Below are 14383 nucleotides of genomic sequence, written 5' to 3' on the forward strand. Positions count from 1 at the left end.
TGTAGTTGATGGGTCTGCACATGTCTGCAAGGCACAACGGTCAGATATTGGTGAACACGTCTTCATATTGAATCTCTGAGAATACCTCGTCAAGCCTCCTGAACAGAGTAATAGTCTGCATCAACAATAAAATGATTATAATGATTTTGCCATGATTTTCACAGAGCAATGGCTACGTTTTGAACTTGTCTATATATTATTTAAGGATGCATGATAAATTCATAGATAAACATATCGTGTAAATCAATCGATTAATTCAAATATCTAAAATTACATTTTAATAATAATCAAATAGAACAAACGGAGTTGTCCCAACCCTCCCCAAACTTTTCACTGCTTTTGTAAAAGTCGGAATAGACGTACGAAGCCTGTTAATTAATCCCGTCTTAGTATTAGCGATTTTGTCCCTTACAGTGTACCATAGGACGCGACCTTACTCCGCTTCCCTTGGCATAGAGCAGGTGGGACTTCCACTCTTATCTTCCATCGTCCACCCGTCAGTCACGAAGGTAGTACGTGCCCTTCACTTAAGCACAGTGACAGAGCTTGCTACAACATCGGAAACATGGCTTCCAACATTCCTAAAACTATGAAGGCCCTGGTAAAGAAGAACGAGGAGGAGTCATATGTATATGAAAGCATTCCGGTGCCCGACCCAACAGGCGATGAGGTGCTCATCAAGGTGGATTCTGTGGCAATTTGTGGGTCAGACATCAACTTGTACAAATGGAACGACGTGGCACGAGTGATTGCAACAATACCATTTGTCCCAGGACACGAGTGTGCTGGCACCGTTGTAAAGTGTGGCCCAGACGCCAAGATTCCAGTCGGCGCTAAAGTCGGAGTGGAGAATCACTACTTCTGTGGAGCATGTCACCAGTGCAAGTACGACAACAGGGCGATCTGCAGGAATATGGGTCAGTTCGGCCATGGCAAACAGACCCAGCATGGGGGTTGCTCTGAATACACGATCGTGCCTGCCCGCTACCTGTACGTCTTGAACAGGAATCTGTGTGAGTTGTCTGTACAAGGGAGGTAACTCCGTCTGTTCTAAACCTGTGATCGTCAGAAAACATATATTTTATTAAAATGTATTTATATGTAGATTTATTTTAGCATGCAGTGAAAACAATTGTCGAAATGTCAAACTATATTGAAATAGGCGTTAATACTGCAGAGGTTCTAACCCAAGAGAGGGAAAAGCCTGAGTAAAATGTCACAGAAATCAATGTATTCGGAAATATTTGAGTGATTTAAAGTGGTCACCCGGCAGGTATCAATACTATCAATGCTAATAACAATGAACAATGAATAGAAACTGTGATATGAAATGTGTATGAAACAATTACTTAAAGTTAAACTTATATTGTGTTCTTAAAAGGCTCAAGGGCAGCCACACCTGTTTAGGATCGAGATTAGCAGTGATACAAAAATGCAAGAATGCCCCAAACATGGCTGAAAGCTCTAGAGATAGCAATCCAGCTACAGAGACGCATGTATAGATTATGATTCTTAAAACAGCACGTGCAATGTCATACTTTCGAAACATAAATGAACAGATGACTAACGTTCAAGCTGCCCTATGCACGATTAAAAAAAAAACTGTGAACACGTCCCCGAAATGGATCAGTGTCAGCTTCTCCCGCTCATTTTGTCACTCCGGGGTTACCTTGCCGAGGGGGCGGTGGGGTAGCCTAGTGGTTAAAGCGTTCGCTCGTCACGCCGAAGACCCGGGTTCGATTCCTCACATGGGTACAATGTGTGAGGCCCATTTTCTGGTGTCCTCCGCCGTGATATCGCTGGAATATTGCTAAAAGCGGCGTAAAACCAAACTCACCCACACACCCCTTGCTGAGTATGACAATTTCCAGTAAACATTCATATGGAAATGAAACAAACAAGTTGATGGTAGTGAACACTTGTTGACATGTCAGAAAAATGGATTAAAGGTGTGTGTGTTTTATGCCTTATGTTTTCATTTATTTGAAAACCGCTTCTTTTGCTGCGCAGGATATTATTATCTGGTCAGTTTGCACACATTATCCTAGTAATATCTTTAGGATTACTTTGCACTAGTGATGAACATAATCCAAAGCTGTGAGTAACGAGGAAGATATATAATTACTCCTTACGAATGTTATGACGACGAGCAATAGTTCTCGCTTTATGGAAACATTGAATGGATTGACATGCCATATATTCAAACCATTTTAGCCGTCAAGCGACTTGGTGTTTCTTTTGTTCCTTTGACCCAGCTGCTGATGAGATCGCCCTGCTGGAACCCCTAGGGGTGTCCCATAATGCAGTGGAGAAGCTGGAGGTGAAAGGGGAAGATGTACTTGTCATTGGCTGTGGTCCCGTGGGACTCCTTGCAATAGCTTCAGCCAAGGCTCTTGGTGCTAAAAGGTGACATAACCACGCCCTCACACAATGGCGTCCAGTGTTCTTACCACTCTAATCGAACCCACCGGTATTTTGTGTTGCTATCAGCCTCATCACATCTAATGGTGGCGAGTGTTACTGTCGCCCTCTCAATATCGAGTGATGGCAACCTCCGTTGCTATGACCCTCTCTGTGTGTAGTGATGGCATCCTCCTTTGGTATGTCCCTCCCTATATTGCCCGGTGTTACTATCGCCCTCTCAATATCGAGTGATGGCAACCTCCGTTGCTATGACCCTCTCTGTGTGTAGTGATGGCATCCTCCTTTGGTATGACCCTCCCTATATTGTCCGGTGTTACTATCGCCCTCTCAATATCGAGTGATGGCAACCTCCGTTACTATGACCCTCTCTGTGTGTAGTGATGGCATCCTCCTTTGGTATGACCCTCCCTATATTGTCCGGTGTTACTATCGCCCTCTCAATATCGAGTGATGGCAACCTCCGTTGCTATGACCCTCTCTGTGTGTAGTGATGGCATCCTCCTTTGGTATGACCCTCCCTATATTGTCCGGTGTTACTATCGCCCTCTCAATATCGAGTGATGGCAACCTCCGTTGCTATGACCCTCTCTGTGTGTAGTGATGGCATCCTCCTTTGGTATGTCCCTCCCTATATTGTCCGGTGTTACTATCGCCCTCTCAATATCGAGTGATGGCAACCTCCGTTGCTATGACCCTCTCTGTGTGTAGTGATGGCATCCTCCTTTGGTATGTCCCTCCCTATATTGTCCGGTGTTACTATCGCCCTCTCAATATCGAGTGATGGCAACCTCCGTTGCTATGACCCTCTCTGTGTGTAGTGATGGCATCCTCCTTTGGTATGTCCCTCCCTATATTGTCCGGTGTTACTATCGCCCTCTCAATATCGAGTGATGGCAACCTCCGTTGCTATGACCCTCTCTGTGTGTAGTGATGGCACCCTGCGTTGGTATGGCCCTCCCTATATTGTCCGGTGTTACTATCGCCCTACCAATATCGAGTAATGGCTTTCTCCGTTGCTATGACTCTCCCTATACCTAGTGATGGCGTCCTGTGTTGCTTTTGCCCACATTATTTGTATGATGTCGTCCTGCATTGCTATCGCCCACCTCATTACAGTGATTATGTTCTAAGTTGGCATCCTGTTTATGAAGCCACCACTTGGAACTGGCGTACTGTGTTACATATATCTGATAAAGACCTAGTGGATTGTTTGAATTCATTTGGTATGACATACCGAGAAAAGGTGATATGATGATAAAGAAAACACAAGCTGTGTCTTGTATTGTCAAAGGATTACCCTCTGTACGCATCTAAAGTTATGTTTAGACAATGCCTCCATTAAAAAAGATACAAATATTGATGTATGCCTACATGTATCGTCAAGGCCTAAGATTCGTTATCGATGCGCCACCATTTGTGGTTGCGCATGCGATTGATCTCTGTACCCCATGTAATGTGTCATATTTAAGTCACAGTTTGTTATGCCCTATTCTTAGGGTAATTGGTGCTGATATTGACGACTCCAGACTAGAACTGGGTAAAAGCATGGGCGCCGAGGTGACTGTCAACACTCTTCACACATCTCTCAAACAGGTGAGTTGGTAACAGAAGCTGGATTAGCTGGACATTTATGTGTCATCTACAGGCATTCACAGAAGTCAGAGCTCAGTTTAGTCGGTCTGTAACTCCCGTTTAATTAGTTTGCATATATATCAAACCAACACAACACCTATTCTATTTTTTAACGCAAACCTTTCATCAGTTTGTAGAGAGTTTCACGGACGGACTGGGTATGGGGCGTGTGTGTGAGTGTAGTGGAGCGCCCCCAATGGTCAACATGAGCTTCTCCCTGCTCAGGAAGGGTGGTCGTATTGTGATGGTTGGTCTTCCCAAACAACCCCTCCACGTGGAAAATGTTCTTCAGGATATAGGTAGGTAACGTCAATGTATATAACTCCAGGTAGTTAATATTGCAGGGTATAGATGAGGAACGAGAATGCCCCGCAGGATGAGGGCAACACTACAAGTATAGAACCACCTAATGAAAATGAAAACGTCTTTGGTTTTGATAACTATAAACATCCGGCACACTTTGTCATTGCAGGAATGTTACTTCTGAAGTGGGATTAAGATGAAATATAAAATGAAGTGTTTTATGAACGAATGGAAGGTGGTTACTGATTGAAACAGTTCTTGTGCCCTTCCTTTGTGTGCCATTGTGAAGGTGCTGTTTGGTTGCAGTGTTTAAGTCGCTGACTTTGAAGACTGTGCACGGACGGCTCATCTACCATACCTGGTGCGAGATAGAGAACTTAGTCGCAGACGGAAAGATCGATGTCAACAAGATCATTTCTCATAAATTTCCAATGTCCAAATTTGAGGAGGCTTTCACGGCACTGTTTAGTGGCAAAGCGTGCAAAATCGTCATTGACCCGAATAACTGATTCTAAGTTTCATTCCGTGATCTCTCAAGAACAGTAAGCAATACCCATACAGATTTCCTATTAACATATATTGAAGATAACGACAAATAGTCAAGTATTGTTGATGTAAGTGAATACAATATTTTCTAGAAATGTGTTGAGTAATTTGTACAATAGTTATATACATAACAGAACACTTGGCCCAAATACACTGAGGACCATATGTAACAGTTGTGAAACAGTTTTCCAGAAACAAGATGAGTACAGAATGGTGAGACGACAAGAGGTTGTACCTGGGTGATTGCAAACAAACACCGTGATAAACATTGTTTGCCCATCTCATTAGGTCCAGCTGGAATTCTATCACAAAGAACGCATACTGGTGTCCAACGCACAAAACAATATTTAACTACACACATACAAACGTATACACCATTCCTATCAAGTAAAGCATAACCAAAAACATGGGTATGATCACTACCTGAATAAAACAACTATTGTGCGATGACACAGGACCGACGTACAAACTGAACAATCAAACACTACATTGATGACAAATAAATATAAGCAGAAAATACAACTGAAGTACATGTGCAACCTATCAACAGTACATCAGATTCTTCAGAAAATGCCTTTAAGCAGACTGTCTCCTAACTGGTGGATGCGCGGTCATATTCTACACGTGCCCCGGCGAATTGAACCAATGTTGTATGACGGAGCCCAATGTAGTAGGATGGGCACTTTTAACCTTGCTGATTTATCATACCCTGTTAGAACGACCTTTTCCTGAATAACGGTTGCTTCTTCCGGTCATTTTTTTTATTGTTTTCTGTTTCTTTGGCCATTCGTACCTCTGCGATGACGATTCAGGATAATCATTGTCCACTTGAAGATTTGATTCAAGAGACCAAATACTTTGTGTTTATTACGTTCAAATGGATCCACCACTAAACTGTCAGTATTTATATGTTGCTACTTATTAATTCCCAGTATGCTGTACCTTGACCCTGACCCAAATACACAGTGTAACTATGTCACTGATTATTGATTGTTCTGTATACAGAGAATCTCACCCAAGTGTCCACTGATATCAATTATATCAACACGAGTTGGTAAAGTAACAAATGTCCGAGACTTTCCCAGGATATATTTACCTTTATCAACGGGTGTCTTTATCAGCGCATCTACGATTCAGGCCCCAGATGTTCAAAGCTCTCATGGCTAAGATAGTCGTTTGTCCCATACATAAGCCCTGACTTACGATTATCGTAGTGCTGAGACAGCCTCGAATATCCAGGGCGAATTCTTTAAATGTTAGACACTGTTACATGTTGATGTGTACTATTCTGGGAGCTAGACAGAGCATGAGAGAAATATTCAAACCTTTCGAATGTACATTGTGTCTGATCCGTCTTTGGGTCAAATGTCACGGCTTTGCGTTTGAAATTAGTTTCAATTTTATATATGTGTGGTGGCCGCTGCACGTTTCATTTCGCTGAGTCAGTAACGGAGAGTAACGTCCCGTGATGACTTGTAAGGGAGATAACTATTTTCACACTGAGCATATTACTAATAAAACAGCAGACGTGGTGACAGTGACATAAGCCAATCTTATACCGGTGCAGGGAGTATGTGACACACTCAGTGGCCTTGTGAAAAGCCTTTTTACGTACCAGGGTCGATATAATAACAAAGAAAATGCGTTTTTACATGGTTTACATTGATCACAAATGTAATTAAGACAATTTGGGGAACTTCAAGACATTTAACCCGAACGTAAACCGTCATCAAACTGTTATCATATAAGTTATCACATCGTGTCGAGGGAAATACGGGGTTTTATCAGTCACGAGTAAGGTTGGAATACAAGGACTGATAAAACCCTGTATTTCCCTCGACACGATGTGATAACGCATTTATCTAGCTGAATGTTTTCACTAAATCAAAACAAAACAACACGCATCGAATCGACTTGCTGCCATGTTAACACCAGCTGATCGTTTGACTTCAATGCACCGCACGTTACTAAAGGCTTGTCGATGCACGCTTTTCTCACTTCTCGCGTCGTCACCGAGGCGTAGCGGGAGGATATGACTTTCGCAGCGGGAGTATAAAAGTCGTATAATCCCGCTGGCGGATCGTGATGGATGTACATGGTATTTTATCAGTGTCACGTGGACCAATCAAAACTCGACATTCTTACATGAGGCTAGATAATCTGTTTTGGCCGGTACATACGTCTTACCGTGCGGCGGGTGACACGTCAAAGGAAAGAAAACGTTAGCCCTGTGCGAGGATTCTTAATTTAGGTCACCAACACCGTCGTTTGTTTTCTGCCTTAGATTAATCGAAATTACCCTTAGAAAGTATTACATTTGTCCTCTTTCTCGTGCTTTAATTATGATAGTTCAGGGCAAACTACACTTTGTTACACAACACATTAGGGTAGAGAGATCTTTATTTCCTAACTTCACAGATGTTCGGCAACATTTGCTACATACACTAGGGGAAACGAAATGGAATATGAAGATGGTCCAACCCATAGACCAGCTGGGTTATTGTAGGCATTCTGGGTCACCACCACACTATACCACTATATGCCTACATGGCGTGTACATATGTAAACCTACGTGTACGATCATACCCTGGGACAACTATGTGAAGGTACGTCTGCAATGATACACCGGGAAAACCACATATGCACGTGTCCGACGATACATCGGGACAGTCATGTAAATGTATGTGTACGACGATACATCGGGACAGTCATGTAAATGTATGTGTACGATGATACATCGGGACAGTCATGTAAATGTATGTGTACGACGGTACATCGGGACAGTCATGTAAATGTATGTGTCCGACGGTACATCGGGACAGTCATGTAAATGTATGTGTCCGACGATACATCGGGACAGTCATGTAAATGTATGTGTACGACGGTACATCGGGACAGTCATGTAAATGTATGTGTCCGACGATACATCGGGACAGTCATGTAAATGTATGTGTCCGATGGTACATCGGGACAGTCATGTAAATGTATGTGTCCGACGATACATCGGGACAGTCATGTAAATGTATGTGTCCGACGATACATCGGGACTCTCATGTAAATGTATGTGTACGATGATACATCGGGACAGTCATGTAAATGTATGTGTCCGACGATACATCGGGGCAGTCATGTAAATGTATGTGTACGACGGTACATCGGGACAGTCATGTAAATGTATGTGTACGATGATACATCGGGACAGTCATGTAAATGTGTGTGTACGATGATACATCGGGACAGTCATGTAAATGTATGTGTACGATGATACATCGGGACAGTCATGTAAATGTATGTGTACGATGATACATCGGGACAGTCATGTAAATGTATGTGTACGATGATACATCGGGACAGTCATGTAAATGTATGTGTCCGACGGTACATCGGGACAGTCATGTAAATGTATGTGTACGACGATACATCGGGACAGTCATGTAAATGTATGTGTACGACGATACATCGGGACAGTCATGTAAATGTATGTGTCCGACGGTACATCGGGACAGTCATGTAAATGTATGTGTCCGACGGTACATCGGGACAGTCATGTAAATGTATGTGTCCGACGATACATCGGGACAGTCATGTAAATGTATGTGTCCGACGATACATCGGGACAGTCATGTAAATGTATGTGTCCGATGGTACATCGGGACAGTCATGTAAATGTATGTGTCCGACGATACATCGGGACAGTCATGTAAATGTATGTGTACGATGATACATCGGGACAGTCATGTAAATGTATGTGTACGATGATACATCGGGACAGTCATGTAAATGTATGTGTCCGACGGTACATCGGGACAGTCATGTAAATGTATACATCGGGACAGTCATGTAAATGTATGTGTCCGACGATACATCGGGACAGTTATGTAAATGTATGTGTCCGACGGTACATCGGGACAGTCATGTAAATGTATGTGTCCGACGATACATCGGGACAGTCATGTAAATGTATGTGTCCGACGGTACATCGGGACAGTCATGTAAATGTATGTGTCCGACGGTACATCGGGACAGTCATGTAAATGTATGTGTCCGACGATACATCGGGACAGTCATGTAAATGTATGTGTCCGACGATACATCGGGACAGTCATGTAAATGTATGTGTCCGACGGTACATCGGGACAGTCATGTAAATGTATGTGTCCGACGATACATCGGGACAGTCATGTAAATGTATGTGTCCGACGATACATCGGGACAGTCATGTAAATGTATGTGTCCGACGGTACATCGGGACAGTCATGTAAATGTATGTGTCCGACGGTACATCGGGACAGTCATGTAAATGTATGTGTACGACGGTACATCGGGACAGTCATGTAAATGTATGTGTACGACGATACATCGGGGCAGTCATGTAAATGTATGTGTACGATGATACATCGGGACAGTCATGTAAATGTATGTGTCCGACGATATATATATAAACTACCATTAGTGCATATGCAAAACAACCAGTAGAGCATACGTAAAACAACCAGTAGGACATATGTAAATGAAATGGCGAGTTGTTCCTTCTTGTTAATATAGGAGGACTATTGAGACAAACACGTAAATGTGTAAATATTTATTACAAAACCGACGCAAAAACATCGTTCTCGAGTGTCTGAGGTAACCACCATATCAGCCCTGTGTAAATAATGGAAAACAGTCTTACACCGGGAATAATTATTTCTTTGGTTGGTTGTGTCATGTAGCGCCGCAGTCAGCAATATTACAGCTATATGACAGCTGAAACAGTAGATGTGAACCAGAAACTCCGACAGTATGATACTGGTACAAAACCTACTATGTACATTTGTTGAAAGCTGCAGAAATGTCACCAAATACGACCAGCCACATGTAAACTGTACACATTCATTCCGAACACTTGCGTAGCCTGAGGTAATTCACTCTGTTGGCACCCTTGTCAGCACGCACTCACGCATCAACACGCTCATGTTCACGAACAGCCTGCATGAGAAGCTTTTCGCGCACATTCACACGCATGACAAGACACACTACCTGATAATGACAGAAATGAGTTAGAATTGCCGGATGTGGTTTTTGATCGAATTAGGCAGCGGCAGGTTTTCCACGGAGTCCGCACACATGAGATTGTTCTTGATGATTGCACAACACTTTTCTTGTAGAGACAGGTAGCGACATGATCTCACACCCAGCCCAAGCTCTGTCTCTGTTGCTGTGGAAGAGATCAGTGGGTACAGGGGCTCCCCCACAGTGTCAAGTCCACTGAATGCTACCCCTAGGTCCGTACCGTTCTTGAAGAAACTAAGAGTACCTTTATACAGATTGAGATAGCATCCGATCACAGTTGTGCGGTCATATATTGGGTCACAGTAGGTTCGTGGAACACCACGGTGCCACACTCTCCCTTTGTGGGACAAGCCCCAGCTCTCTCCATCCATACCTGAAGAAGCAAGCATATTGTATACATTACTAAATGTGTCAAAGAATATTCCAACACATTTCACAGTGTAATACATCTGAGACAATGAAATTATGGGCAGTTTCTGACTCAAACGCAGTTACTTCATGTTGACACTCCTCTACTTGAATTACGTCAGTGATATGGGAACGAGTTTAACACTGCCCAGAACCATCTGTCACATCTATCAGGCGTTATCAGGTAGCTGTGCGAGGAACGCCGGACGCGATACGCACCCGCCTCTGTCACCCCACCAGAACAGCCGATGGATGCTGACTGACCCTAACACGTCTTCCTCATCACAGATTTCCGGCAGGAGTAATGGTTGCAGCACTGCACAGCGAATTGCAGCTGATACTGGAGCACGTATGTCGATCCCCAAGATCTTATCGAAAGTATGACCCATGGGCGTGTTACACACGGATGATACTCGTTGGTTTTGGCTAGTTATGTACATTTACGTTGACTATAGTATTGGCATATACCTTAACCAGAGGGTTATGTGACCCAATGTCGAAATCAGCATTTACAACATATGTGAGTGCATGAGCCCGTCGTACCTATGAGATCCACATACTGGTAGTTGTTGGTGTGAAGGAGGGCCTTCTGTGTCCCCACGCCCACCATCACGGAAGTGCCTGCTGGCGGCTCCAGAAAAATGATCTCCCAGAAATGTTCCCCATCTAGAAAACCCTTGTTGCCACGGACGCCTATACGAATAGAAATAGCATGTGCACACAGGGAAACGCGCTGTACAAGGACAGAATTTGCATGAATAAATACGGTGTATGTGTTCAAGACAGATTCGTGAATGCAGCACCTGCTGCCACGGACGTTAACAGTAGCTCGTGTTCGTGACTAACACAAGGTATAACACGTACACAGCAGCGGTTTACGCCAATAAAATGCTACAACTGCTTCTAAACTGAACTGATATTAACCCAGTGGGTGATGAAGGGGTTGGGTTGTAGTACTTACCAGCTGTCCCTGTGCTCTGGTCGACAGGGTCTGTATGGAAGTAGGCGTCCTCCAGGTCTGATGACAACAGGACATCGGGGGGTTTGGTGTGATAGTCCCACACCCAGTTGTCATTGAGATATTCGCGTTGTAGACACACCGGCCAAAGAGTGACTGCTGTAGACACAAAGTGCTCTATCAATGTCATTGTGCTTACTTGTAATAAAAGGACAAAATGCAATACGTATCATAATCAAAACAATCTGTGAATAACATTTACAAAACATTAAATCACTCTGTACTTACCCATGTATCTATGGAATTAACTTCTTTACCAGTCACTGGTATGCTTTTTGGAAAGTAAACCTGAAAGACAGAGAAATTATTTCGTCACCTCAGGATGTACAGAAATGAATATAAACACGTGTCTGGTCTGCATCACGTGATAACAATACAACGCGTGTCAGGTGGGCCTCACGTGATAACGATACAAGTGTCTGTCGTACCTCACATGATAACAATACAAGTGTCTGCTGTGCCTCATGTGATAACAATACACATGTCTGCTGTGCCTCACGTGATAATACAACACGTGTCTGCTGTGCGTCACGTGATAACAATACAACACGTGTCTGCTCTGCTTCATCGGATCATAATACAACACGTGTCCACATTACCGTCATGTCATTACGATAATGCACACGCCCGTTGCGCTTCCCGTCCACCGTGCTCCACATGATTATACGTCACAACATGTATAGTTCCTGCACCAAATTTTACACGATCATATGACTCCAGGAGGAGACATTCCGACGTTAAAAGTTGTGTTCGTAAGGATCCCATCCAACCAGTCTTGTTTTGCTCTGTAGACCTACATACCTGTATTGTCCGTCCTAGAGGCAGCAACGCAGATGTCTCCCTCCACGGGTGCTAAATGGTAGGATGGGGAAGACTGCTGACTAAAGACCACGTTCTTGTACTATCAACAACAAACTGGACGAAACTGGTTACAGGTGGACTGGATGAGTTAGAATCGAGTAAACAAGTTGATAACAAAGTCGTAGTACACCATGTAAACACCGTGTCGTAGATATTGCACAACTCCCCGTGCTTCAGGTCAGTGCAAACACCTGTCGCTTGCTCCCCCGCCTCACCACGACGATGTCAACTCGCATGTCGATGTAAACAGCTCAGAATACACTAGCCGTGCACAGTCGTGCCTCTCAGTTTTAAGAATGGTTAAATATTTGAATGAAGACGGTAATATCTGGGTACGTGTGAGGTAAACAGCTTGTTGACATGGCCGGAATAGCTGAGATAAGCGCCCACCTACTTCTGTATGCAAGTGACAGCTAAATCGTGCCAGTGTACACATGTCCGACCTGCACTCGCCACACACACACAGTTAGGATATCAGTATGGACACTACGTATACTTTAACTCAATGGGTTAGGTGCTATTGTGTTGCACGCTCTCACTTCACGACATCTAACACAGTAGATGATGATGTTCTGACAATGAACTTGATAATGTTATAATATATACTTTCAGTGATATCGTTAATGTTACAGTATGAGTAATAAAATGTTCCCCGACAACTAGAGGAGGGGGAAGGATGTAATAGCGTATAGTGAAGTGGGAGTGGCGTATTATACGATCTGTCGACTGATTGGCTGGGCTGGTCACGCCTCTCCAATTCGCTCAAAATGTTTTTGACCTTGAACGAATTCTTGTCTTCAATACGGCAAATAAGTCGGTCAGCTCGCACAGTTTAGCTCCATAACCGGACAGGCTTTGGCATAGAAGCTGAGTCATCATCACATGTCAGTATGTTAATGCTATGTAGACAGATAATGCCACAGAAAACCAATTATATGCTGAACAAATCGGTGTACGTGCATCAAGAAGAGTAAGGGCATCAAAACTATCAGTGAAAAATGAATGGTCAATTGTACAACAGGGGGTCAATATTTACAATGGAGAGTCAATAACCAATTGTACAACAGGGGTCAATATTTACAGTGGAGAGTCAACGGCCAATTGTACGACAGGGGTCAGTATTTGCAATGGCGAGTCAATGATCAGTTCGCACGACAGGGGTCAGTATTTACAAGGGTGAGTCAATGATCAGTTGTACGACAAGAGTCAGTATTTACAATGGTGAGTCAATGATCAGTTGTACGACAAGGGTCAGTATTTACAGTGGAGATTCAATGATCAGCTGTACGACAGGGATCAACATTTACAATGGTGAGTCAATGACCAATTGTAAAACAGGGGTCAGTTTTTACAGTGGATACTTAATGGCCTATTGTACAACAAGGTTCAGTATTTACAAGGGTGAGTCAATGATCAGTTGTACGACAAGGGTCAGTATTTACAGTGGTGAATCAATCATCATTTGCACGACAGGGTGAGTATTTAAGTGAAGAGAGTCAATAGCCAGTTGTACCACAGGCGTGAGTATTTAAGTGAAGAGAGTCAATAGCCAGTTGCACGAAAGGGGTGAGTATTTAAGTGAAGAGAGTCAATAGCCAGTTGTACCACATGCGTGAGTATTTAAGTGAAGAGAGTCAATAGCCAGTTGTACCACAGGGGTGAGTATTTAAGTGAAGAGAGTCAATAGCCAGTTGTACCACAGGCGTGAGTATTTAAGTGAAGAGAGTCAATAGCCAGTTGCACGACAGGGGTGAGTATTTAAGTGAAGAGAGTCAATAGCCAGTTGTACCACAGGCGTGAGTATTTAAGTGAAGAGAGTCAATAGCCAGTTGTACCACAGGGGTAATGATATACAGAGGAGACTCAATGGCCAGATGGACGACAGCTCATGAACAGTGAGTGAGTGAGGTTAGTTTTACCTTTCAGCAATATTCCATGTACACAAGGGCGGTCTGTATATAATCGAGTCTTGACCAGACAATCTAGTGATTAACATTATGAGCATTGATCTTCACAATTGGGTTACGATGACATGCCTCAACCAAGTCAGCGAGCCGAACCACTCAACCTGGTTAGTTGCGTCTTAAGATAAGCATGGGTTACTGAAGATCTGTTCTAACCTGGATCCTCACGGGTCAG

General features: G+C 43.4%; 2 protein-coding genes across 3 annotated transcripts in view; one reads left to right on the plus strand and one right to left on the minus strand.

Annotated features, from left to right (window-relative positions):
* Positions 1-12636, minus strand: part of LOC137283640 (SPRY domain-containing SOCS box protein 3-like) — a 445038-nt gene extending 432402 nt beyond the window's left edge. Inside the window, exons 1-5 of one of the 2 annotated variants that reach the window (XM_067815244.1) lie at positions 12185-12636; positions 11612-11671; positions 11327-11482; positions 10909-11058; positions 9904-10330 (exon numbers count right to left, since the gene is read on the minus strand). In XM_067815244.1, coding sequence (XP_067671345.1) covers positions 9945-10330; positions 10909-11058; positions 11327-11482; positions 11612-11615 — 696 coding nt within the window. In that variant the 5' untranslated portion in view covers positions 11616-11671; positions 12185-12636 and the 3' untranslated portion in view covers positions 9904-9944. Of the gene's footprint in view, positions 1-9472; positions 10331-10908; positions 11059-11326; positions 11483-11611; positions 11672-12184 lie in introns of those variants that run through there. The other variant, XM_067815243.1, reaches the window with a different exon arrangement.
* LOC137284070 (L-threonine 3-dehydrogenase-like) lies at positions 413-5000 on the plus strand. The gene is made up of 5 exons (XM_067815740.1): positions 413-1013; positions 2256-2406; positions 3921-4017; positions 4187-4355; positions 4666-5000. Exons 1-5 carry the CDS (start codon positions 566-568, stop codon positions 4866-4868), a joined length of 1068 nt encoding a protein of 355 aa, XP_067671841.1. The 5' UTR covers positions 413-565; the 3' UTR covers positions 4869-5000.
* Positions 12637-14383: the final 1747 nt, after the last annotated feature.

This window comes from Haliotis asinina, chromosome 5 (assembly GCF_037392515.1).
Source record: "Haliotis asinina isolate JCU_RB_2024 chromosome 5, JCU_Hal_asi_v2, whole genome shotgun sequence".
NCBI lineage: Eukaryota > Metazoa > Mollusca > Gastropoda > Lepetellida > Haliotidae > Haliotis > Haliotis asinina.

Excerpts from the sequence above, each read along its gene's own strand:
- LOC137284070 (XM_067815740.1), top strand. The coding sequence starts at position 566 with ATGGCTTCCAACATTCCTAAAACTATGAAGGCCCTGGTAAAGAAGAAC. Across the intron at positions 1,014-2,255 it reads CGTCTTGAACAGGAATCTGT|CTGCTGATGAGATCGCCCTG; the intron begins GTGAGTTGTCTG and ends CCTTTGACCCAG. Across the intron at positions 4,018-4,186 it reads TTCACACATCTCTCAAACAG|TTTGTAGAGAGTTTCACGGA; the intron begins GTGAGTTGGTAA and ends ACCTTTCATCAG.